This window comes from Pyrus communis, chromosome 16 (genome assembly GCF_041283825.1).
Source record: "Pyrus communis isolate YQ-2024b chromosome 16, ASM4128382v1, whole genome shotgun sequence".
Classification (NCBI taxonomy): domain Eukaryota; kingdom Viridiplantae; phylum Streptophyta; class Magnoliopsida; order Rosales; family Rosaceae; genus Pyrus; species Pyrus communis.
The window spans coordinates 20,016,542-20,039,488 of NC_142580.1; the positions used below are offsets into that span (position 1 = coordinate 20,016,542).

General features: G+C 38.5%; 2 protein-coding genes across 4 annotated transcripts; both read right to left on the reverse strand.

Annotated features, from left to right (window-relative positions):
* Positions 1-808: 808 nt before the first annotated feature.
* Positions 809-4,938, reverse strand: LOC137731150 (putative pre-mRNA-splicing factor ATP-dependent RNA helicase DEAH5). The gene is made up of 2 exons (XM_068470255.2): positions 1,822-4,938; positions 809-1,261 (listed from the first exon to the last, which is right to left on the reverse strand). Exon 1 carries the CDS (start codon positions 4,841-4,843, stop codon positions 1,970-1,972), a length of 2,874 nt encoding a protein of 957 aa, XP_068326356.2. The 5' UTR covers positions 4,844-4,938; the 3' UTR covers positions 809-1,261; positions 1,822-1,969.
* Positions 4,939-5,861: 923 nt separating this feature from the next.
* On the reverse strand, positions 5,862-12,640 carry LOC137730942 (lysine--tRNA ligase, cytoplasmic). Of its 3 annotated transcripts, none has more exons than XM_068469959.2 (17): positions 12,422-12,640; positions 12,148-12,223; positions 11,542-11,610; positions 11,270-11,432; positions 11,077-11,179; positions 9,972-10,057; positions 8,985-9,103; positions 8,845-8,907; positions 8,206-8,331; positions 7,802-8,084; positions 7,605-7,701; positions 7,357-7,516; positions 6,788-6,931; positions 6,625-6,693; positions 6,400-6,543; positions 6,239-6,290; positions 5,862-6,115 (listed from the first exon to the last, which is right to left on the reverse strand). In XM_068469959.2, the coding sequence occupies exons 1-17, from the start codon at positions 12,496-12,498 to the stop codon at positions 6,108-6,110; spliced, it is 1,839 nt and encodes a 612-aa protein (XP_068326060.2). In that variant the 5' UTR covers positions 12,499-12,640; the 3' UTR covers positions 5,862-6,107. The 3 variants fall into 3 exon arrangements, with proteins under 3 accessions (XP_068326060.2, XP_068326061.2, XP_088544277.1); XM_068469960.2 differs by having other exon boundaries at positions 8,991-9,103; positions 12,422-12,609; XM_088688151.1 differs by lacking the exon at positions 5,862-6,115 and having other exon boundaries at positions 6,222-6,290; positions 8,991-9,103; positions 12,422-12,610.
* Positions 12,641-22,947: the final 10,307 nt, after the last annotated feature.

Consider the following 22,947-nt stretch of genomic DNA (forward strand, 5'->3'; position numbering starts at 1 on the left):
TTGCAGTGAATATTGTCTGTGTGCAGATCGAAGTCGAACCAAGAAGAAGAGAAAAAAAAAACATTATACCGAATGGACAAGATGGAAAATGAAACAAAAAATGTAAAGAAATTGAAAGACTAATAAAATAAGATTGTGACCAAAGTCTCATCACAGCAAACATACAGGATGCAATATTCGTCCACTTACCCTTCCTGTGAACAATATTGACACAATACCAGACAGGCCAAGACCACCTGCAAGCATGTAACTAGACAGAAGAAAGTTCTACATCAATTTGCACATACACCACAATTAACTACCAATTTATGCTCATACACCAAAATTGACTACAAAAATGACTGAATTCGACTTCCTCAGGCCAACTCCCTTCCTCTTCCCCTAATGCACCGCCAGCTCCCTTCCACTTCCTCAGGCTTTCCCAGAAATTTTCCCAAGTTTTACCCCTGAACTTTACCGGTATTGAGAAACACTCAAACACCCGGTTCCACCGATACACTCAGCTCATCTCCTCCGTCCGCTTTAGGTCCGCACCTTAGAAACGCCCATATCCACATAGGTACCGCCTAGGCGCTAGGCCACAATCCACTACTTGACTAGCGCCTGTTGTCTTTTAGAACATTTTGTGCACCAGATCAAGCGCTAAATTCTTCATGTAACAGGTTAATCATCACTTCTTATCTATAACTCACATCACGCATGTTACGTCATGTGAGAGATAATCAAGTGCAAATTATTACATGTATTCGATTATTTATCACTTCATCTTTGATTTATGTCTTACACCTCGTGAATCACGCTTGAGATGAATAAGATGAGATATATATAAAACTGGATGATATATTAGTCAATAGTAAGACCTAGGTAGATCCCCAGAGTATTTTATAACCCCCATTTTACCTTCTAGAGTCTCATGATTAGCAACATAAGATGGCTACAAAACAAAATGAAAATATTATGTTGTTTAACTGCGTCTGTAAAACATATTACTTGAGTAAACGCATCATAACGTATGGAGATGGAGACTGAACTTTGTCAAGAGAGAGCGACTGCGCAAGTAGAAGTAGCAGCCTCACTCATTGATAATTTGATATCATGCAGAGTCGATATATAAAACCTGCAGTTGGCAGTCGGAGAATCACTGCAGACAGTCCTTTCTGGCACTCCACGAACGAAAGATGATCGTGCACTTGTTCTGTAAAAACATAAAGTGAGAAATGTTGCTGGCACTCCACAAACGAATGATGATCGTGCACTTGTTCTGTTCAAACATAAACAGAGAAATGTTAATCACTGTAAAAATTGATGATCTTTATGAACCAGAGCAATCAAGGAACATTAATCCGAAAGTCGAGGCAAGATTATTATCAGAGCTAAGAATCAATTTTCCACTTAAGACAGACTTGTGCAAACATTCATTCAAATTGGAAATAACAGAAGCAGATTAGCACAACTAGACGCTTGTACTCAGATGTATAAAGCAAATCATATACAAGTTTTTTGATCCAGTAGAATTGTATCGCTTCCAAGATGTCCGTCTGAAAAATCATTAATACTAAAACCAAAATCCAACATAAATGTAAATAACGCTGTAGCACAAAAATCCGGTTAAACGTCAAAACACAATCTTAGAATCTCAACCTCAATGCAGCCAACTTCTGCAAACCAGCAACAACCATAATGTACTTACATATCAATGCAACAAATTGTGATTCAGCTTTAAGGTTCAGCAAGATGCGATAAGTCAACTAGTTCCACAACAAGACAGAAAGAGATAAGTAAACTAGATTGATAAATGACCGATAAGTAAGCAAATCATACATGTGTATAATCCGTGGAAAGTAAATATTGTAGCATAAAAACCCGAAGGCACAATTTTGGCAGGAATATATATCTGCATGAGGTGGTGAAATATATCTACACGAGGTGGCCGCACACAAGAGCTGTAAAATTTCTTATCTATACATAATCAAGCACGCCTTCTGCTCAGGCGCCATGAGTTGGGCTCATGATATCTGTCATACGGTGGTTCAGTACGTTCTTGATGTTTGCCGTTGCTCATCTTAGTAGGATTTGCCGCCTTAAAGAATCTTGGAACCTGCTCCATCAGCCACTTGGGTTCTATGGCACTGACCTCACGCATGTACTCCTTCGTGGTCATCACGAGCTCATTGTAGATGACCCAAGCTGGTTGTCTCTGGAAAAGAACGCTGCTCGGGTGGATATAAACTTGCTGATTATCGACTAAGGTTCTATAACCCTCCTTTGGATCCTTTCTTGCTACTCTGAAGAAGCATCCAGCAATTATTGCCTTTCTGACCATTACGACATTTCTTCCTGCACTTACAACCTCTAATTCATACTTGTCCATGACAGTAAGAAGCTGTTTCCTGATATCCCTTGCCCTGCTCAATGACCGAAACTGTAAAAAGTTCTCAGAACACCAGGGTTTAGAAAAATCCTTGGCTTTCCAAGCCTCGTAAACAGTGAGTAAAGTCAGATGGTCTCCCTCAGGCTGGAAAAACTTGGCCTTCTTTTGATCTGCTTGGCTTTGTTTTTCTCTAGGCCTGTAGAAGATATTTCCCGCCTGAAGCATGGCAATGATTGTCACAATCTCATCACTGCATCCAAGGTTCGCACTGGCAAGCAGCATTTTCGACAAAGGTGGATCCAGAGGCAACAATGCCATTCTACTACCCAATTTGGTCAGTAACCCCTCCTCATCCAAAGCTCCTAGACTTTGCAGCTGTTTCATGGCAGACTCGAGCGCTTGGGATGACGGTGGATCCATAAAATCAAAAGATTTGAGATCGTGTATCCCCATTGCTTTCATCATAAGTGTAGTATGCACAAGATTTGTTCTTAGGATTTCTGGAACTGTGGTAGGAGACATCTCATTGTGAAAAGCGCTCTCAGTGTAAAGGCGGTAACATTCCCCTGGTCCTGTCCGCCCAGCGCGCCCAGCTCGTTGTTTGGCTGATGCTTGAGAAATTGGAGTTACAACCAGTAAATCAATCCCAAGCTTTGGGTTAAATACATTTTGCTTTGCAAATCCCGGATCAATTACGTAGTATATCCCATCAATGGTCAAAGAGGCTTCAGCAATATTGGTAGCAACAACCACTTTTCTCTTCCCTGAAGGAGCAGGCTTGAATATCTTCGATTGCTCTGCACTCGGTTGGGCACCATAAGCTGGTAGAATAATCAATTCTGGAGCTTCTCTACCGAGTACTTTCATCCTTTCATACAAAGACTGACAAGCAAATTGAATCTCCTCCTCACCCGTCAGGAACACAAGTATGTCACCTTCGGGTTTAGTCAAGTGAAGTTGCAGAACAGTCAATATAGCTGCATCCAAGTAATCACTTTCTGGCTGTTTCGAGTACATTAATTCTACCGGATAAGTTCTACCAGGAATCGTAAATATCTGACAATGAAAGAAATAATCTGAAAACTTCACTGCATCCAATGTGGCAGAGGTAACAATCAAGCGAAGATCAGGTCGCCTTTCAACAAGTTGCTTCAGCAATCCGAAAAGAACGTCAGTGGAGACTGTTCTTTCATGAGCTTCATCAAGGATGATCACGGAGTACTGAGACAGGTTTTTATCACTCAAAATTTCCCTTAAAAGTATCCCCTCGGTCATGTACTTGATCACAGTATCCGGTCCAGTGCAATCATCAAATCGTACAGAGTACCCAACTTCCTCCCCTAATCGACAACCAAATTCCTCAGCAACTCTCTTGGCCACAGACGTGGCTGCAACTCTTCGCGGTTGAGTGCAACCGATTTTTCCCCTTGTGGTGTAACCTGCTTCAGCAAGATATTGAGTTATCTGCGTTGTTTTACCCGAACCAGTCTCACCAATGACAACAAGAACCCGATTTGCTTTCACAGCCTGAATCAGTTCTTTCTTCAACCTGTAAACTGGTAAGCTCTGGCGCTGTTCGCAAAGAGAAAGGCTTGAACTCTGCCCAAGATCCAGGGCTCCTTCGTAAGCACGCTTGTTCCGCTCGTGTCTGTCATAACCGGAAAAGCGAGCAGCAGTAGCACCCAGAAGCTCTTGTGCAAAATGCCTCTCACCCCTTCCCGGCATAGGGTCTTCCCAAGCGCGATTCAAATCCTTTGGAGCTGCATTGAGCCTCATGTTCTCTTCCACTCTTGTTATTTCTCTACTCTCCTTTTGCAGCGCTGATCGAAGAGCTGCTGCACGACTCAATGACCCGTTGGGATTCGGCACAATCCTAACCGGTGACATATCAATCGAGTATCCACTCTGCCCTTCCAAAAGTAGTAATTGCTCCTCATCAAACTCGGTCTCATGCTCTTCTTCCCCAAAACCCTCTTCTCGAAATTGCAATTCGTGTCCATCACGCATTGCAGCACCCGAAACGCCGGAGGCAATCAGCTGCTTCATCTCCCATCTCTCCTGCTCATCCTCTTCCGAATCCGAATACCTCCTTCTACATCGGTACCCGATCCTAACATCGTCATCGTCATCCCTCTGCCTCTTGCTCCTCTGAATCCCTTCAAGTCCTTCCTCAATGGCGGCAGGGTTCTTGTTCTTGTGAGAGTGAGAGGGGTTCCCCTTTGGAGGAAGAATAGCGTGGATGATCTTCAACAAGGAACGGCTGAGATATTCTGGCATGTCCGCACCCTTTTCTTTTAAGGTTGCCTGGAAGTCGTCGACAACGTCGGAGTTGCGACCTGTCTCGGCTATGAACTCGGCCAAGACTCTGTCGGATATGCCGAGGTTGGCTTCGAGTTCAGAACAAATGTTGGAGACCAGCGAAAGGTATTGGAGCTTGTTGAACGCTGACCCTTCTTCCATGGAAACAGGCATAAGAGGTCGGTTGACCTGGAGCGCCCAGCTTTTATTTTTCCCCTATCAAACTCAAATCAAACACGAACATCCAACGTAATTACATAAAATTGTGTATTTTTTCTCAAAAAGACAAAAACAAAAAAAAAACTGTGTTAACAAAAAAATAAATAAAAAATTGATGTGCTTGTCGATTCTCATTTTATGTTATTTTTTTATTTTTTGTCAAATGATATTTCATTATTAGAGTAAACTCCCCATAGATCCCTTGAAGTAAATTAGCTTTGATTTCCCTTCTAAATTTTTTAATTGGATAATTAAGAACTCAAACTAATTTCTTTTAACCGACTTTCCCTACTGTAAATTTTTTATTCATTTCATCCAAATTTCTGTTAAATAGAAGCATGTGCACATATGAGGGTAGTTCAATCGCTTTGTTCTTTAAAATAATTGAAAACTCTAGATTTCTAAAATGTCGACCTATGCAAAATCTATGTTATTTTATAGCTTTTATATTTGAAGGTCTAGCCAGCTGACCATTTTTTCCTCAAAAGAGTCATTTAACATTAATTTAGATAAAATCTATAAAAAACTAATGGTAAGGAAAAATCGACCAAAAAAATAGTTTGTCCTTGATTTTGCAATTAAAAAGTTTTGAGGGGAAATAAGCAGTTTACCCTCATTATTAGGATGTGGTAGAAAATGAGGATGTGAGAGATGTAGGGTTAAAGACTAGACCGTATCGCCCAAATTTTTACTACGAATTCGTTATCCTTGACAGACTTTACCTATGAAATAAAGTTTTTCTTTATTTTTAATGAAAAATAACAAATAAAGGTGTAGTGAATAGTACCAGAAAAAGGTAAAAATGTGATTTTTCGTTAAAAATAAACAATACCGAAAGTGTTTCGTTAAAACTCCCATGAAATAATGATAGCAAATGAAGGAACCAAACCAACAGATGATGGTAAGAGTAAAAAAAAACATATGGGGCAAATGTGATCGATGAAACTATTGTACGTGACGAGACGAGAGCAACTTTTTGCTTTTAAGTCGTAACAAATACTCATTCAAAAGAAACTAACAAATACTCATTTAAGTCGTAATAAATATTAGTCGCATTTACTAATGAATGGTCGGACAGTTATAGATCTACCCAAAAACACTTAAGATATGACAGTAAAAATCAAACCAAAAAGGTACACCAGGGCATTGATAAGACCACCGCTTCGAGTCCGATGAATGCCACAAAAATCGATTGATGCGTCCCAATAATCTCAGGCGCCTAAATGGCTGAACAATGTCAAAAGAACCAACAGTTAGAGATCCAAATGTGCTTACACAAAACGCACAAACAATACACAAGAAGGTTTTATAAATTTATTCGAGGAAAGTTATTTCAAAAGTAGTTAGTACCTTTAGCAGAAGGCTCATCCTGTGGTTTCATAGCCGGGAAGAGTAGAACTTCCTGTCCAACCACAAACAATTCGCGGTGAGAAACTGCTCACACGTAACAAATACAAGATGAGAGAGAGAGAGAGAGAGAGAGAGAGAGACACACACACACACACACAAACCTTAATATTCTGTGAATCAGTTAGCCACATACAGAGCCGGTCAACGCCCAAACCCCAACCACCAGTTGGAGGTAACCCATACTCAAGAGCTCTGCAAAATGTTTCGTCCAGAGCCATTGCTTCATCATCACCTGATTGTCGGTCCTGAACTCAAATCCATATATCATTAGAAAACTTTCCAAACAGTTTTCAGTAAGATACCATAACTAAACAATTAAGTGATACCTTGAGTTGATCAGCAAATCGTTGGCGTTGTACCACAGGATCATTCAATTCTGTGTATGCATTGGCAAGCTGGAAAGCAAATGAAAATCGTTAACAAGTTTAATGACAAAGAAAAAGGTAGTCAATGAAGAAATCATTCAAATCTTCAAGTTGGTAAGCATACTTCATGCTTGTTGACAAACAATTCAAAACGTTCAGTCAGCCCAGGTTTCGATCGATGCCACTTTGCTAAAGGACTCATTATCTCAGGATGGTTAATGATGAACGCGGGATTTACACACGTCTCTTCCAAAAAGTGCCCCACAAGCTGCAAAAATAGAAAATGAACCAAAAAGTAAAAACTGATGATCAAGTCATTTTCCATACCCATCACACATTAAGATTCCAAGCAAATGACTAGGTTTTTTCTTAACTGACAAATGGAAAGAAAATATATAGACATCTATAAGACCTTTTGATAATTCGCCAAGCAATAACTGACAAATGCAAACAAACCCCAGAGCAGAACAGATGCAATGACGCAAAGAGTCATGGGAGTTTTTATGAACAAAAAAATGTCATATCAGAAAATATTATAACTGAAAATTGTCATCAACACCAGAGATTTGAGAAAAGCATAACATTGCATTGATTACAATGCCAGTCCCTGCCATCACATAAAACCAGAGGTAGTATCCTGATTCATGTACTTGATTTTAAAGAATATATAGGAGGAAGAAGAAAATGAGTTACCTTGTCCAACAAACGAGTTGTTGTTTCAGGAGGGGAACATTTGATATCAAATTTCTTGCACGCATCCTTAAGATATTGGTTAGCTTCTGCACTGGAGAGATTCTCTGGATTTATGTTGAGACCTGCAATCTTATTTAATTCCTCAACCATGTCGATCCTTCTGCAGCAGTAACAGTTAAAACCACCAGATAAGTTTTTTAAAACATGTTTAAGCTGTAACATGCATGACCAAAATACAGTTTACAGACCTGAAAGGAGGAGTAAAGTCAATCTCAATTGGATCCTTGTCGAGCCCATTCGAATGATACTTGATTTTATATCCACCAGTTAGTTCCTTGACCATGCCTATTTTAGACTTAATATATTAGCAAACAAATCCAAGTACTCTTAACAAGGAAAGGGATAAGGTAATCTATCTTCAAGACATGCATCATTTGAGCCATACCACTCAACATTTCCTCAGTCAGCGTCATCAAGTCACTGTAGTCTGCATAAGCCATATAGAATTCACAGGTAGTGAACTCAGGATTATGAGTCAAATCAATGCCCTCATTTCTAAATTGTTTTCCAATCTCATAAACACGATCCAGGCCACCAACAACTAGCTGCTTGAGATAGAGTTCAGGTGCAATGCGCATGAAAAGCTTCATGTCAAGTTCATTGTGATAAGTCACAAAAGGACGGGCAGCTGCTCCACCAGCAATCATATTCATCATAGGAGTTTCGACCTGAGGGTGGGAGAATGTAGAAGCAAATGACAGATAGGAAAGACGCCAAAACGTAAGAGACTACCAACAAACAAACATGAAGATGCCGTGAATACAAAAGGCAACCTGAAGAAAGACAAACCTCTAAGAAGTCCAGATTGTCCAGGAACCTTCTAATATACTGAATGACCTTAAATCTGGTCTTGAATATTTGTCGAACCTCATTAGTCAATATTAGATCCAAATAACGTTGACGATAGCGAGTTTCCTACCAAGAAAGACAATTAACATGTAAAACAATAGAAAATGAACCACATAAAATCTTGAGAATATAAAGGGAATAACGTAGTATGACTATTTACATTTAAAAAAAAATAGTAATAACCAACTCAAAAATTGATCAAACAAAACAGAAACAAGGAAAAAGGGTGGAACAAGACAATAGAGTAGACAACCAAAAACCTAATAGAGAAACGGGGGTACAAAGTTGATCTGGTAATTAACTCCAACACTTCAAAAAACTAAGTATGTCTACATGATTAAACTTTCAAAACAAAGGTCAATACCTAAAGGACCAGAAATATATTTTCCTGAGTTTATAAAAAGAAATACATCAAGTTGCTGTAGCATAAGATTTATAAACAGAAATCAATAATGCAAAAACAAGAATGCGTGTTTTAGATAGATATAAATCATTAGTAATTCCAACCCAAAACTTTAATCTTAGTGTGTTCAAAGCTTAGCAAAAAATAATTGTAAACGTATTTTTTTCAATCGATACCTGGTCTTTTAAAATGTATGCTTCAGGATTCCTGGGACTTCCTGGGACCCATCGATCAGTTTTCTGCAGAAGTGTACGTAGTCGTGTCATGAAAAGAGCCCAGGCAGCATAAACAAAGTCAAGACACAATAATTGCTCACCTTTACATTAGCACTATCAGAAGCAGGACCAGGTTTCTGCCTTGGCATCATATGAAGACAATGTGATAACACTATAAATGATCTTGGGAAAATGCTCAACTCCCCCCTCTTAGTCTTTCCTGTGAGATAAAAAAAGATAAACAAAACAGAAGACTGTATAATTCAGAACAACTAAAAGGATCATAATCCGAAACAATGCAAAATCCAGCAGATCATGCATCATTAGATGCCTAAGGACATGTTACATCAAAAGGCCCCATTGAATTAGGGAGAAACCACAAAAGCTAAAACGCAGATGTTCTAAGTTGATAATGGCAGAAAGGTCAGAACGATGTCATGCACATGACCGGCCTATACTGACAAAATGAATTTTCGGGACCCTAAAATTAAAGCCTCAGTCAACTAGACTGGAGAGCAGGAAAGCCAAACTTTTTATAACATTAAGAGAGTGAGATAACTTGAAAGTTGTTTTGCATGAAATTTTCATTAGATCCACAACCAGTCAGACAAATAGAAAATCCACAATGTGTGCAAGCACAAGAATCTTGTAACTCTGGCTTATGAGTATGAGATTAAAGAAAATCTGCAATATAATATGGCAAAAATGCAAAGACTAGGAACCCAGCAACCTTGTAATTTTTTTCGCTTTCATTGTAGCTTTTGAACCTTCTCCCTTATCATTTTTTTAACCAACAAACGTTTTCAAAACACACAAACATGGAAATGGCTAATCGAATTGATCAATAATCTACAAAACATAAAGCAACTAAATCCTTCCACTGATTGACCACACAGTGCATACCAATTCAGCAGTTTGTTTTTCTTTTAACAAAAACCAAAAAAAAAAAAAAATCTTAACTATTATAATCGATGGGGAGAGGATTTGAACTCGGCTCAAGGGCTCGCATTAAATATATATAATCATATCATTCAAAAATAAATAACCATAACTAACATGTAAAGGGTAAATAAACAGCTAATACAAACCTGGAAACCCAGTAATACCGACAATATCACCACGCTTAACACTAGAATGGAACTTGGAAAATTCAGATTCATCCAGCTCTGATTTTCTGCATGAAAAACAAAGTCCTTGTAAAATTGACAAACTAAATAAACCCAAGAAAGGGGATGTACTAATATAACTCAACCACATCTAATGAGAAGCAAAAAGCTTGCATCTACCTAAGCAGGGATAAATCCAGAATTTCCATGGGAATCGCCATCCAGCAATCCTTTAAGACAATAATCAGATTTCTAATTTATGCAAGACTAATTTCACTATATCATGTGATCACAGAATTTCAATTTCATAGAATTGGGAAATTAGCTGGAAGACGACTAGAAGAGAAAGGATGGATAGAATCAGTGGCTATTATTTGCACACAAAAATAAGTATTTGACATAAAATGCAATGGCAGAAAAAGTGGCTTATTACATTGTCCTAGCTACTACATTTTGATGTATTATATTCATTTAACACATGAAAAGAAACACAGAATTAGAGATGAAGATAGTAAGCCACACAAGTTCTTTATTGACCAAACTACCAAATGTCCAACAACACTTGATAGAGTATAATCAACAAACCATCACTTTTTTGTAGCCAAGTTAAATTTTCCACATAGTAATGACAAAGCTGAAACAAGTTTACCATTTCTTTCATTTCTTACAGAACTACAAAACAAGATACTGGGGAAAAAAAGAGAGAAGAATAAGAAGATAGTAAATATTCAATGTGGTCGTAACTAAAAGAGTGTAATTGGACAACAACACAAACATAAAACTGTCTTAAAATTGACATTCATCCTTCTGCATTGAAATTCTTTATTTTTCATTAAGTTTAATCTCGCATAATATTGTCTTAAAAAGAACATTCATCCTGTTGCTAATTAATCAATTAGTTATTGAACAGCATCAGATAGTTTGTAGTTTTTAGTCCTTCTGAGTTCTAACAAAGAGAATTAAAAAACACACTGGCCTCCAACTAAGTGAGCATATTTCCCAATAGGGAATTAAACCACACTTCAACAAAAAGAGGAAAAGAACTGTTAGAAATGCACAAAGAATAGGAGCTAGAACAGTTTTATACCTTAAATCAGCCATGACTTGGACCTTCTCACCATCAGGTCCTCCACCATGTAAGTCATAAAAGAAAAGTTTTGAGCTAGACGATCTTTTACTCATGATTCGCCCTTGCATAGGAGTAAATTATTCAAATCAGCCAAACTAAAATGAAAGTGACAGATGATACCATATAAATATTAGCCCGTAAATTTATATACCAGCCAATGAAACACTGATATCCTCAAGATGCTCCCCATCGCTTAAGCCTGCATACTTCTCTACACATTCACGCACGGTGATTGAACAAGAGAATTTGTGAGGATATGGATTTTTATCTGCCTTCTGGGTAGCAAGATACTTCAGTCGGTTTTCATAGTATTGCTGCAAAAGAACAAATAGTCATGATGCTCAGGTCATAGTTAGGTAAGATTTGAATTCACACCATAGATTTAGATGGAAAAACTATATTACAACACAAATTAGAAAGTACCGTTGGATCCATTTCGTCATCTTCAGTTGCTACATCTTTCTTAACTTGCGAGCTCGCCACGGCAGCAGCCTGCAAGATAATATCAAATTTATTTCATATAAAGATTCCCTAATCAAATACGGTAAGCACTTTCCTAGACAATAAGCAATTACACACTATCATTCAAGTGTATCCAGATTTCAAGTGACAATTTAGTACCAATTCACACTAAACATATTGCTTTTATGGATCAACAAAACACCAAATATATTTGGGTTAAGGAGAAACCAAAACTTATATAGGCAACAAACGTATCAGATTGATTAGCATAGCATTAATACAAATTCGTGAAAAAAGTGAAACAAACATTATGATGTATCATGACTTTGCGGTATCAACTCATTTCCAGGGTCAAAATTTGATTTTATAAAACAAATTAATAACCAAAACATACTGAATAAACGCAAAAAACACTACTTGCGTAAAACTAGATAAAATACTTAGTCAAATTCGGATAAGAAAACTGATTACGATGTTCACGCCCATTATCTATCAACATACGTGATGGAACCCGCCATCACTCGATAACCAAAGAAAGAAATAACAGCATTGTAAGACAATAGGTACCTGCTTGGTCTTCTCCTCCTCTTTCCGGCGCCTTTCTTCTTCCCTTTGCTTGTTCTTCAACTCCTTCTTCCGTGCACTGTAAGCACCCCACACAAAATTCAACACAATCAAAACCAAAAAATAAAAATTAACAGCTTTCGCAGCTAAAACACAAAAACCATTTGGACTAAAAACAAAATAAGAAATAAACATAGCCGGAATTGGACATCTTTAATCGGTTCACACACAATCTTTTATTTTCCCAGGAACCAAACAGGGGTTAATCGGGACGTACTTTTTGCTCATAGCTCCTTCCGATTCCAATGTCAAATCTGCGACCGCTTTCGCCATTTTTTCGGGTGTGCCTGCCATTGTAGCGATTCAGTACTAGAGCGGAGACCGTTGAGTGAGAGGAGGCTTTTCTGGGGTTTTCGTGTTGCAATGGATGGGAGCTAGCTAGGGTTTGCAAATGGGTATTAAAACATTTGAATCCGTTATATGGGCCGGTCGGGTCTGTGATGGGTCAGTGTCAATACTTTCTTTTATATTGGGTCAATGATGCACTGATTTTTCCTTCCCTCTTTCCGAACTTGCCGTCCAAGTTTCACTTTTGAATATTTTGTTTTTTACATTATCTTCAAAGGGAATGTCAAAATTGTCACATAAGCATACAACAGTCAAAAATAGCAATAAACTCTCTTCAAACGAGCCTTCAGTTTTTTAAGTGACGCTGAGTCATTTAAAGGCAAAGCCTTTTGCAATCAAATTTGACAGCATATGTCAAATTTATTAAATGATATTTTAATAAATTAATATAATAAATGTTGTTATATTTTTGAAATATTTGATTGGTTGTTTTAATCAATGGACTCCACAAAAAGATAAAAAATTTATTAAGTGACATTATTATTTGACATATCGGGTGGAGCAAAATATTGTACAAAATGTCAAATTACCACATAAGTTATCAACTATCATTTTGATATTTAAAATTTGACATCTTCTTTGGAGATACTCTTAGGTGAACCCTTTGATCAAGGTTGGAAAAGATGTTGTACACTAGTCAGGTAGCAAGTTGGACTTGTATTGAGAATTTGAAAAAGTTAAAAGTTAAAACTTAAGCTATCATGACATTGCCATCATCACAATCTAATACAGCAAAAATAAGAAAAACCCAAAACTAGAAAACCAAATTCGAAAGTTTACTAATTCATATATGGGTTCTTTTTTAATAAGGAAAACTAATGAAAAGGGTTTAAAAACTTCGAGTTTTAATGAAAATGACAAAAAGGTATTGTAAGTGAATAGTAGCAGGATTGATTTTTTAGAGTAAAAATGTGGTTTTTCGTTAAAATGAATAATACCGGGAGCTTTTTTTAAAGCTCCCTTTTCAATAAGTTACCCAAAACACCCTTTAACTTAATTAAAAAAATTAAAAACAATGGAACCGTGTAACAACTAGTCTCTAATTTTACGATTTTATTAATTGTAAAGTAGTGAATGGATGAAAATACCCTTAGAGGCGAGATTGTTGACTTTCATTGACCCTCATTTCGCGATGCGTATGAGCTATTATTTTACCCTAGCCTCGAAGTACTTGACGGTACGAACGCGTAGATACAGACGGAATCAAATTTGGAGTTACGATAAAGATCTTACGGAACTTTGAATCCGAAAAATATTTTTGAGAAAATTACTATTTTATATTTTATATTTTTATATTAGGATAAATGACAAAAAAACTACCTCAACTATTGGTCTGACGACACTTTCATACCTCATTTTTTTTTTAAATGACAATGTTTACCTCATCTTATGAATTTGTGCCAATGTCAGACCTTCATCAGTTTTTCTATTACTTTTTATGTTAAATGCTAACGTGGCTAGAGACAGGACTCACTCACTAATCCAATTGGATTAAAAATAATAAAATATATTTTTAATAATTAAATTTCAAAAATTAAAAATAAAAAAACTAAACAAATAGAAAATGCCTAGGGATGCGGGCATTCCTTTCTTCCACCCGCACCAACCCTTCTCTCTCTCTCTTCTCTTTATCTTCTCTCGCATCTCTCTCCCATTCTAACTCCCTCTTCTCTCTGCAACCACCGGCGCCGACCAACCCTTCTCTCTCTCTTCTCTTTATCTTCTCCTGCATCTCTCTCCCACTCTAAATCCCTTTTTTCTCTGCAACCAACGGCACTAAGGAGGAGAGCAGCAGAGAGAGGGAAGAGAAGAAGGGTCTGAATGCGAAGAGAGCGGAGGTGGAAAGGAGAGGAGTGTAACAACCCGTCCCCAATTAGTATGATTTTTATAATTTTAAAAAGTGAATTTATGAAAATGCCCTTCAAGGCAAAATGTTGACTTTTGTTGACTACCATGTCATGTCACGTAAGGTTCATTTTCTTGGCATATACTTGTAGTACTCATTGCTACGGACGCGTGGGGCATAAACGGATTGTGATTTGGAGTTATAACGAATGAGATATTAACGTTTAAAGTCAGGGCATTTTAGTAAATTAATTATTTCTAGAAAGCTCCAGATTTTTGGAGCTTAATCTGGAGAGCCACGTGTGTGGCCCTGATTAAAAGAAAGAAAAGATGGGCGGTGGAGATGGAGTATAAAGGAGAGAAATGAGGAAGGAACCGGACTAATCAGGAAAGGAGAGATGATAAGGTGACCAATCAGAGAAGAGAGAAAGGAGGGAATGGAGGGAGGAGAAGAAGGAGGGGAACCAAATCGGTTCCCCTTGACCCGACAACCTTACTTGACCCGGTTGGTTTTTCCGGCGTAATTCATCAAATTTCCGATGAATTGAGAGAATCTACGCTCACTAATCATCATTACGTTACTCCCTCTTCGATTTTCCACCTAAATTCGAGAGGAATTGGCCTTGTTTCCCAATGAACTTGCATCGAGGGTGTCTCGAGTCATGGCGACGGAACCCTTCGTTTTTGTATGCCCCTCCGTCGACCACTACAATCCTCCAGCTTCTCTTGAGCCCGGTAACAAGACCCAAATAAGATTTGGGACGTCGAAGCACCAGAAAGGAAGAATCGAGGTTCACCCATTTTAGGAATTCAGTGGGTTTTCGTGAAATTAGGGCATTTCCCGGCCAAATTGGCCTTAGTCAAAGGTATGGAAGTTGTTCTAATCACTAAGATCTTCATTTCAGTGAAGTTTGAGAGTTTTTAGAAATAGTTGAATTTTTCGGCGAGTTGGGGCAGCCAACTGCCACCTGTGGCGGTGCGTGCGGCGGCGCGTGGGCTGAAACGTCCCCTGACCTTCCGAGGCTAAATTTGAATACACTAATTCCATTGGTGAAGTCTGATTAAGGAATTTCCGTCATTTGAATGTAGTTTCATTAAGGTATGCGCTTGATTATTATAGGAATCGATGATCCGACCATTGGATCGTCACCAAACTTTGATACACTATAATATGTAATATTTGAAGATGTTAGAAACTTACGGATCGGAAATCCGATGTGCGGATCTTCTCGAATAGGATATGTAAGTTATATGTTAGATTGATAAGAATTCTAAGGCATGATTTGATAATTGTTCTAGGCGCCAATCGTTCGTGACGCCTTGATGTTTGTGCTAGGGAGTTGTAACGCGGACTCCAGGTGAGTGGGCTTTTGGTTTTCTATATATACGTATATATGTTTTTCATTTTCCCATAAATGGTTATAAATGGAATTACGTTTTTAAGTGCCATGTCATGCTTGCATTTCATTTTATTATATGCATTGGTATGTATATGCATACTATTGTATGACGCTGCAGAGGCCAGGTAAGTTTCAGGTGAGTACTGTATGATGTTAATGGTTGCTGATGCGTGGTTTATACGCACACAAATTAAACCCTCTTTTTGACAATTGTAGTATAAGTATAAGTGGGGATCGTTCTGGACCGGGGATTAGGAGGGATTGTTAATCTCTTGGAAACTGACTTAAAAACGTAAAAACAATATAAAACACTAAACTAGACTCAAAGAATGCGAAACTAAACGTTAAAACACTAAAACAAACCAAAAGACTCAAAACAACACAAACACACTCAAATCTGCCTAAAAACCACTTTCTGGGCAGATTTGAGCACAAACACAAATTTGGACGAAATTAAGTTCTAACTTGACTCAAGACTCTTATAAACACAAACTAAGACACTTTCTAACTAAATTAGACAATAAAGTAAAGGGGAATTTTAAGTTGACGAAAATTGAAATAACGAAACAAGTTTAATAAACTAGATAGAATGTAAATATGAATGCGATGAAAATGAATGGATGAATGCTAGCTAGAAGGTTCTTCTCCACACATGTTACACTTGCATAATAAAAAGATTTCCAATTGCATTTCAACAAATTATGAAACTCATCACCCCGGGTCAATTAGGTCCGCTTAAATTAACCGTCAAGTTTTCCTTAAGTTAATGAATTGGATGGGTTAGCGCAACGCAATTCACTACATTCTCCAAAAGTCCTTTACGTGAACAGCACAATAAAGATACAATCAAAGATCATTAAGCATTATGAAAACTATAAGTGTTGACGAGGCATTCGTTACTATGATGAGCATGAAACTCGTGCCAAGAATTCATTTAACGCGATTGTTTGTAAGCAACCTCCACTACTTGTGAATATAAGTTCATAACGATTAGGTGAAACTCACTTATATTCTAGCGTCATATTCATGCATGAAAATTAAGCGTGCACTCTCAATAAACATACATAAATAAGTTATCAATCAAACGGTTAAACAAATTGAATCCACAACTTATGAAATGCAATTAGAAGTAATCAAATCAAAATGCAAGCATAAACATTTATTTCGAATCCCCCCCTAGCCAAGGGGGGTTTAGTACCTCATACGTACAAAATAAAGAGAATCAAAGAAACACCTAAACATTCTAACAACTCAAACTTGAATTGTATGAACGTTTAGGCACTCTTCTCTTCCATTCCTCATTCGTACAAAACAAAGAGTATTGAATTTAAACATTGAAATCAAAGAAGCACCTAAACATTCCAACAACTCAAACTTGAATTGTATGAACGTTTAGGCACTCTTCTCTTCCTCTTCGTTGTAGCACAAGGTCTAAGGATAGTTTGATGGTGTGAATGGTTTGGGGAGTGGTGGAAATGGAAGAGGAGTGGTGTTTGGATTTGTAGGGAAGGGCACGACACAAAGATGGTTTGATGGTCTACATTTCTGCAATGGATGAAGTGTATATGAGAATGAATGAATGAGTCCCTAATGAGGTGTGTTTGCACGGTTTTTATAGAGAAGAAATGTCACTGCCATCATTAAGAATGGAGCTGGAATTGCACAAGTCAGATGGCAGTGCATAAGTGAGCTGGAATGAGTGGGTTTCTGAGGTGGTGGATGCACGGCATTAGGGAAAAATGCATGCATTTGGCTATTTTAATTGAACATGCATGTGTGTTGGCTGCAAAGCTGAAATGGACAACCTGGAAAAGAGTATGAAAGTGCACGGCATAGATATTAATGGTGCTGAAAATGCATGTGAATGCATGCTGGAATTGCATAAGGAAGCTGGAAAGGTAATGGGATTGCACGGCATTGAGTGTGGGATGAGTGATTTGTGGTGCAATGATGAAGAATGCATGAGGAATGGATGCAATGATGAAGGAATAATCTGGAAATGCAAGGTGGAAAGCTGGAAAGCATGTGAAGATGCTGGAATTGTTGATGTGCACGGCAAAGGTAAGGGAGAATGTGTTGGAAATGCATGTGATGCATGGCAAGGTTGGAGAAAAGGTGTGTGAATGGGGTGATTGAATGATTAAAGGGACATGTGGGGTGTAATGCATGTGGCTTGTTTGCTTTCTTGGTGAGAGGATGCACGGCACAAGGGATAGAAAAGGGTTGAGTGGTGTGTGTAATTGCATGTGTTGAATTGGAATGTGGTTGAATTAAATTAAAGAATAAAGGGTGCATGAGTGAATGATTGAATGTGCATGTGGGTGAATGTGAAGGGAATGCATGTGTTGATGACTAGGTTAGTGGGTGGAAATCTGAAAATGGCATAAGGGAATGGGAGCTCACGGCAATGATGGAAGTGTTTAGTGATGGGTGTATGTGTTGGTGGTTTTGCATGGCTTTGATGGATTGTTTGATTGGGCTAGAGGTTTTCCATGGCTCAAAGGATTTGTTTGATTGGGCTAGGCCCTTTGTTTTATGTCCCAAAGAGCATACAAGGCTTCAATTTCGTCCATCCTCTTTGCTCCATGATTAAGCTATCCAATCCATGCCCAAAAATGCTCCAAATGGCCTCAAAATGCACTTTCTTGCTCCCTAGGCCCTTAGAACCTGAAAACACACAAAAGAAGCATAAAGGACTAAAATAACGAGAGAAACATAACGTAAATGCACGAGAACAAGCCATTTAAGTCGCATGAATATGCTCCTATTAGTTGCATTGGTTATGGTTATACGTAGAGGCATGTAGAGTTCATTATCCTGCACCTCGATGTTAATGCTCCCGCCCGTGGCCAAGGCACAATCCTTCACGTGATGTTCACCCCCCACACCGCACGCTTACCTTAGATCCAAGTTTGGTGCACAGCCCTGTCGTTCAGACCACAATAAGTGGTTCCGACTCGTGGGTGACCCGCGATTATTACTTGAGCGTACTTATTTACACCCATCCCTGTCGTACATACCACAATATGTGGTTCCAACTCTTGTGCAAGCATATTTAATGAGCTATAGGTTCAGCTGTATAGGTCACGTTAGGTGACTCCAGCTAGCATATCATTTTACATTGATTTATTTCACCTGACTTACTTATTTCATTACTGAGATACTTAACATAGCATATACTCGGTTTTCACTACTCTTGAGCATGATTTCTATATAAGTATGTATTATTATTTTCTGGGAAATTATACTGGTTTTACGAAGAGGGATTATACGAGTTTTACGGATCGAAAATCCGATGTACGGATCTTCCCGAATAGGATTTATAAGTTATATGTTATATTGATAAGAATTCTAAGACATGATTTGATAATTGTTCTAGGCACCGATCGTTCGTGACGCCTTGATGTTTGTGCTAGGGAGTTGTAGCGTGGACTCCAGGTGAGTGGGCTTTTGGTTTTCTATATATACGTATATATGTTTTTTATTTTCCCAGAAATGGTTTTAAATGGAATTACATTTTTAAGTGTCATGTCATGCTTGCATTTCATTTTATTATATGCATTGGTATGTATATGAAGACTATTATATGATGCTGCGGAGGCTAGGTAAGTTTCAGGTAAGTACTGTATGATGTTAGTGGTTGCATTGGTTATGGCTTTACGTAAAGGCATGTAGAGCTCATTATCCTGCACCTCGGTGTTAGTGCTCCCACTCGTGGCCAAGGCACAATCCTTCACGTGATGTTCACCCCCCCCCCCGCACCGCACGCTTACCTTGGATCCAAGTTTGGTGCACATCCCTGTTGTACAGACCACAATAGGTGGTTCTGACTCGTGGGTGACCCGCGATTATTCGCACCTTCACGTGATCGTAGCACTTGAGCGTACTTATTTACACTCAACCTTGTCGTACAGACCACACTAGGTGGTTCTGACTCGTGTGCAGGCATATTTAATGAGCTATAGGTTCAGCCGTACATGTCACGTTAGGTGACTCCGGCTGGCATATTATTTTACATTGATTTATTTCACCTGACTTACTTATTTCATTGCTGAGATACTTGACATGGCATATACTCGATTTTCACTACTCTTGAGCATGATTTCTATATACGTATGTATTATTATTTTCTGAGAAATTATATGGGTTTTACGGTGAGGGGTTATAATGTTTTCAAAATGTTTTTATTAAAAACTTTATCTTCAGGCCCACTTAACCTTGTTTTTGCGCCCCTCCAGGTTTTAGCTGTTGAAAGTTCGTATCGACGAGAATTTGTGGCAAATCTCAGTATAGGTGGCTACCTCTGAGGGTATGATCCTTACCCACACTACTGTACTTTACTTGTGCTACGACGTTGCGTGTGAAATGGGCTCATTCCCGCTCACAGCACACTCTTGTCTTTAGGCACTTTTAGATTTAAATTTATTCACATTTTCCTCATCATTATACTTTATGGCTTCGTCACCTTCTAGGTGTCCGCTAGCATAGCTCGATTCGGAGTCCCAGTGGACCTTCTGGGTCGGGTTGTGTCAAGGAGGGTCTTGACGGTCGAGAGGAGGAGAAAGGTCGGAGGAGGGACTGGGTGGAGAAAAGGTAGGAGGGTGATGGGTGTGTGGAAGGGGAAGAAAATCTGGGTGTGGGTTTGGTATTTTTGTTTTTTATTTTTTTTTTGGTGTGGGTTCTAGGTGTGGGCTTGAATTTTTTTTGTTTGTTCAGTGGGGTGGTGAAGATGGACGAAGAAAGGCGGTGATGGGGTGGTGAAGGAAGGTTTGGTATGGAGGGACTAGAGGAGGGATAGGTTGAGTTGGGAGGTGGTGGTGAAGGAAGGACGAGTGCGAGTAGGGAGAGGGACGGAGGAGGGAGACCGCATCCCAGAGAGAGGGTGGGGGAAGAAGGTTGGGGGCACGGGGAAGGGTTTGGTGGATGTCAAAGAGAAAAAGAAAAAGGGTTGGTGCGGGTGGAAGGGAAGGTCGAATCTCGTAGGCCCTTTTTTTTTTTTTTTTTTAGTTTTCTTTTTAATTTTTTTTTAATTTTTGAATATTTAATTATTAAAAATAATGTATTTTATTATTTTTTAAATCCAGTTGGATTAGTGAGTGGGTCATGTCTTTGGCCATGTCATCATTTAACAGAAAAACTGACGAAAGTCTGACATTGGTACAAATTCGTAAGATGATGTATGACATTGTCATTTTTAAAAATGAGGTATGAAAGTGTCGTCAGACTAATAATTGATGTAATTTTTTGTAATATACCTTTTATATTATTATTTTAATATTTATGATTTGATATTTTAAATATTTTAATAATTTATTTTTGGCTGTAGGGCCCACACATCTCAAAACTCTCCACTTTTTCCCTACCATGTGTCTTTCATCCCTTTTCCCTCAATCTCTCTCGTCCCTTTAATCTCTCTCAACTCTTTGTTACCCTCTCACTCACCCTCCCTCTTTAAGAACCACAACATACCACCACCGCCACACCATCACCACTCTGGCAAGCACAATCACAAACCCCACCTGACCACCTACGTCATGAACTTTGAACCCTGGACTGGACACCCTCTCTCCCCTTTCTCTGCACAGTGGCGCTGCCATTGTTCACAAAAATTCCTCTGGCGAATGTAAGTCTCAAAAACCCCCAAGATCTTCGTAGATAGAGTTTATGAGTACGATTAAGATGTTTTTTAGATGTTCTAGTGTTGTTTGGACGCAGAAATACCTTAGGGAAGCTTCCCCAGTTTTCTGGTGAAGGACCCGTGTGTTTGCAGGCTATTGCCGGCCAACTTCGGCCACAACTCAGCCTCTTTTTGGTATGAATCTCTTCTCTTCACTTGAAGCTTCATTTCCATAGGTAGAACGTCAATTTTGGTTAAGAATCGAGCTCGAACGGAGCTCAGGAAGTTTCTCGACCAAACTTGGCCCAGTCTGGCCTTCTTCTTCATTGGGTTCGCTCGACCCATGAGCCCAAACGGGTCAACCCGACTTGGGAGGGAAAAAAAGGGCCTAAGCCCAAACCTGGCCCAAGCCCAACCCAATTCCGAAGTGGGCTCATAATACTGTTGGAATATTCCCTAGAATATTCCTAAAATATTCCTAGAATTTTCAAAATTTTCTCGGAAACCTTCCTAGGTTAATTTCGATGCCACAAGTCCGTTTTTGAAATCCATTTAGTGAAATTTTGAAGTTTTAATGTAGTTGACTGGCTTGGCGTCTCGGTTAATTTTTTGAGTTTACCATTGACTTTCCCGTTGACTTTTTACAAAATTTGCCCCGAACCCCCCTTAGGGTAATTCGACTCCTGATTCTAAATCCGCCCTCTATTTTTCCAAATTCAATCATTTTAGTACGATTTTACTAATTGTTCCCTTTATGTGCTCAGGTGCATTTGTTAGTGGCGATCCCATCCTCCTTAGTTCGAACAGTTCGTCGGCGACGGAGTATCTGTGAGTGGACCCCTTCTTAAATTGCATGATTTTTTTATTCAATGCTAGGCTTGCATTCACGAAAAGCATGATTTCATGATTTTTACATTATATGCATTATTTATGATTTATCGAATTTACGTTTTATGAAACATTATCAATTATGAGATCTATGCTTACAAAATATTACGAATTTACAAATATGTTTTATTATGAATTTGTGAATATGGTTTATAATAATAATTTGAGCTAGAACGCTCCTATGGATTTATGATATGATGCTTGGAGCTTTTGAGCTCTGATGATTTGATATAAGAAATGTGATTTATGTTTTATGTGCTTGCTTAGTGGGTAATCATACAACACATACACACAACCTAAGTATGTATACGTCTATTGCCATAGGACACAGTTGATGAGTAGTGAGATATTTATGACATACTCCCAGCTTCACTAGCGAAACTAGTGTCAGCTAGCTTCACTAACTACGGCTAGTGTCGGTGTGTTATGTTATGTTTCTTCTATGGCGTAACCCAGAGTCGTACAACTTTACCTTTGGGTGATAGGACTTACTGATAGGAGCATATTCATGCGACTTAATTAGCTTGTTCTCGTGCATTTATGTTGTGTTTACTTAGCTATTTTAGTGTTTAAGGCTACTTTTGTGTATTTTCAGATTATAAGGCCAAAGTGTGCAAGAAGATGCAAATTGGAGTCTTTTGGAGC

Coding starts and splice junctions, on each gene's coding strand:
- LOC137731150 (XM_068470255.2), bottom strand. CDS start 4,843: ATGCCTGTTTCCATGGAAGAAGGGTCAGCGTTCAACAAGCTCCAATAC.
- LOC137730942 (XM_088688151.1), bottom strand. CDS start 12,498: ATGGCAGGCACACCCGAAAAAATGGCGAAAGCGGTCGCAGATTTGACA. Junction 11,180..11,269: donor TATCAGTGTTTCATTGGCTG/GTATATAAATTT, acceptor CTCCTATGCAAG/GGCGAATCATGAGTAAAAGA. Junction 6,694..6,787: donor TGTTTGTCAACAAGCATGAA/GTATGCTTACCA, acceptor TTTGCTTTCCAG/CTTGCCAATGCATACACAGA.